At 27.9% G+C, this 2834-nt stretch overlaps 1 protein-coding gene across 1 annotated transcript; it reads left to right on the forward strand.

Moving 5' to 3' along the window:
- The first annotated feature begins 167 nt into the window (after positions 1-167).
- Positions 168-1191, forward strand: LOC107885385. The gene is made up of 2 exons (XM_016809020.1): positions 168-363; positions 545-1191. The coding sequence occupies exons 1-2, from the start codon at positions 168-170 to the stop codon at positions 1189-1191; spliced, it is 843 nt and encodes a 280-aa protein (XP_016664509.1).
- The last annotated feature ends 1643 nt before the right edge of the window (positions 1192-2834 follow it).

The following is a 2834-nucleotide window of genomic DNA, read 5'->3' on the forward strand; positions in this document are numbered from 1 at the left end:
TACAATCTACTGCATCGCTTACCTACGTATTTTGTTTCATGTATGACATATGGTGATTGATGCATACGATATTATTATAATTTAATCTACGGTACCTACCTAGTTACCTATCTGCGAAGTGTCAATAAGTGTTTAATGAATAATGCTTGATTATTATTTTTATTAAAATGTCTGAATTACATAAGAGTTTGGTTTGCTTATGCGGAAAACAAAAATCCAATTTAAATGATACCAATTGGAAGAGACACATTAGTGCATGTAAAATAGTAGTTGAAAGGTCAAAAGTTTCAAAAACTATATCAACATTCTTTGTTAAAAAACGAGACAATTTGTTTGTTGACGAGGCATCAACATCAAGAAAAAGTAAGTAATGAATTCAACTTTTATAATTTAACAATTTAAGATTTTGAACTACTACCTATACTATAGTACTATAGTAGTATACCTAGTAGAAAAAAATTAATGCCAGGTGAAACATCTCAAGACGACTCAATTCAAGATCCATTGCATAATATAAAAGTAAATTTATTTTTTTATTGCTTAGATATAATAGACCAATCATTTGAAACTTATTTTTCTAAAGAATCTCTGGAAGTTTATAAAGACCTTTCTCTGTTTAGTAGAAAACGATTAAAAGAAGTTTTTAATAATACAAGTAAATTACCTACTGATGCATTTTATAATCTTGCAAAGATTTATAATTCTTTTATAAATCAACATGAACTTATTAAAGAATACTTACATTTTTCTAAAGTATATTTCAACTTTGAATTGACTTCAAATCTTCCAAAAACGTTCCATGAAAATAATCTTGAAAGTAATGATAGCGAAGATGACTGTGACAGTGAAGACTTAGAAAATATTGAAGGTGAAGATTCAAAAGAAAAAAATAATTTATCAAGTATTTCAACTATATATGCCGTATTTGTAGCTGGAGGTCTAATTGAAGTATTTCCTACTTTAAACAATGCACTTCGCATTGCATTGACTTTACCAGTTTCTAGTGCTTCAACAGAAAGAAAATTTTCCAAATTAAAAATTGTGAAAAACAGATTGAGAACAACTATGACACAAGAGCGACTTGAATCATTGATGATGGTATATTGTGAACAAGACATAAAATGTGACACCAATACTATCATTAACAAATTTGCATCTCATGGGAACCTTATAAATGAATTTAATGCTTGAAGTTTACACCTATTTGGCTATTTACTATCATATTTATTATTTTATTTTGTACCTATTTATTACATAAATTAAAATAAAATATTGAAGATTATATCTTTAGTAATTTAATTTAAAATTATTCTAATGTGAGTATACTTTCATGTGTCTATAAATATTAAATACCATTATAATTTTAAGTTTTTAAAAAGTGTTCTATAATATAGATGAGTATAAACTGTTTAATGTTTATAGAATATTTTTAATTTTGTTTTAACATTAAACTTGAATGATCTGAAATACTCAAACATTCAGGTAAAACATTTTACCTAAACAAATCTAGGTGTATAATGTATAATAATACATTTATATTTATGTGTGTAAGGAAAGGTTGGTGGGTGGGTGTCCACAGATTTTAGTAATTTGGATACACATGGTAAATTTACTGTAGCCGCCACTGATCACGAACTACTACATGTAGTAGTTCGTGATGTTAATCATACAACTCTTGTAATTACAATAATGTTTATTATCAATTCTATAGTCAGTATTGTACTACTAACGATTGTAATATTGTTAAATTTATAATATTAATTGTATCATTAACAATATTACAATTGTCAATAATATAATATTATTAACTTTAAAATTGATAATAAACATTGTAGAAATTACAAGAGTTGTATGATCAACATTATTATTATCAATATGATAGTAATATATTGTCGGCTCTATATTAACAAGATCATTGTCAATTCAACCAGGAAATTTGTCTATATGATTGTGATTTTTTTTTCGGTGCATGTTTCCAAATTACGATATTTTGTAACCTCTAAAGCACTCCCTGTTAATTTCGAATGTATTATTTTTAATAATATTGGCTTTTCATTCTCCGAAATATCTTTAAGTGCGATTTCACAAATGTTTATAAACTCGGCTACATCTTTTTCGCCTGTGCAAACTGGTATTATTGAAATTGCTTTATCAAGATCCATTTTTACGTTTGCTCCTCGTTTTTTCACTACCTGCTCTAATTGAATATGTACCACCCCTGGGTCCGATCTAGAATCTGATCTACCTGGTAATTTATTTTTTTCACTTTTTTGTGGAGTTAGAATTTTACCTAACCCTTCCGTATGACTACAAGTCCTCAAAAATTCTTTCCCAACAGTTGCTGTGTTACTGTCTATTTTTCCAGTGTTTTCCACAGATTCGTCTTTTATTAATTTTTTCACCACTACCAATTTATCTTTATTTTTATTTATTAATTTTTTATTTACTACTCTTTTCACTGAACTCTCTGCAGAATTACTTTCAATATCTGAATTATCTGATTCCGTATTCATAAATATCTAATATTTATTAACATTATTAACTTTTACTCTTATTTATTTCTTTATTATATTGATTCCCGTACGTATTTATTTACAGCGCGCGTTCACACACACATACACACACTGTACGTTCGTATTTATTCTCCGTGCCGTAGTGTATATTCACTAACACACTCTCACCGCTATACCGCGTATGTATTTCTACACAGTTTTATAAACTATTACGACTAGTGATGGGCTGTGGGTAAATACCCAACGGGTAAGAAATATATTTTGGGTAAATACCAGGGTATTTACCCACGTCATATTTACCTTTGAAAAATTGGGTATTTT

The sequence above is a fragment of the Acyrthosiphon pisum genome, unplaced genomic scaffold (assembly GCF_005508785.2).
Source record: "Acyrthosiphon pisum isolate AL4f unplaced genomic scaffold, pea_aphid_22Mar2018_4r6ur Scaffold_631;HRSCAF=1083, whole genome shotgun sequence".
Taxonomy (NCBI): Eukaryota; Metazoa; Arthropoda; class Insecta; order Hemiptera; family Aphididae; genus Acyrthosiphon; species Acyrthosiphon pisum.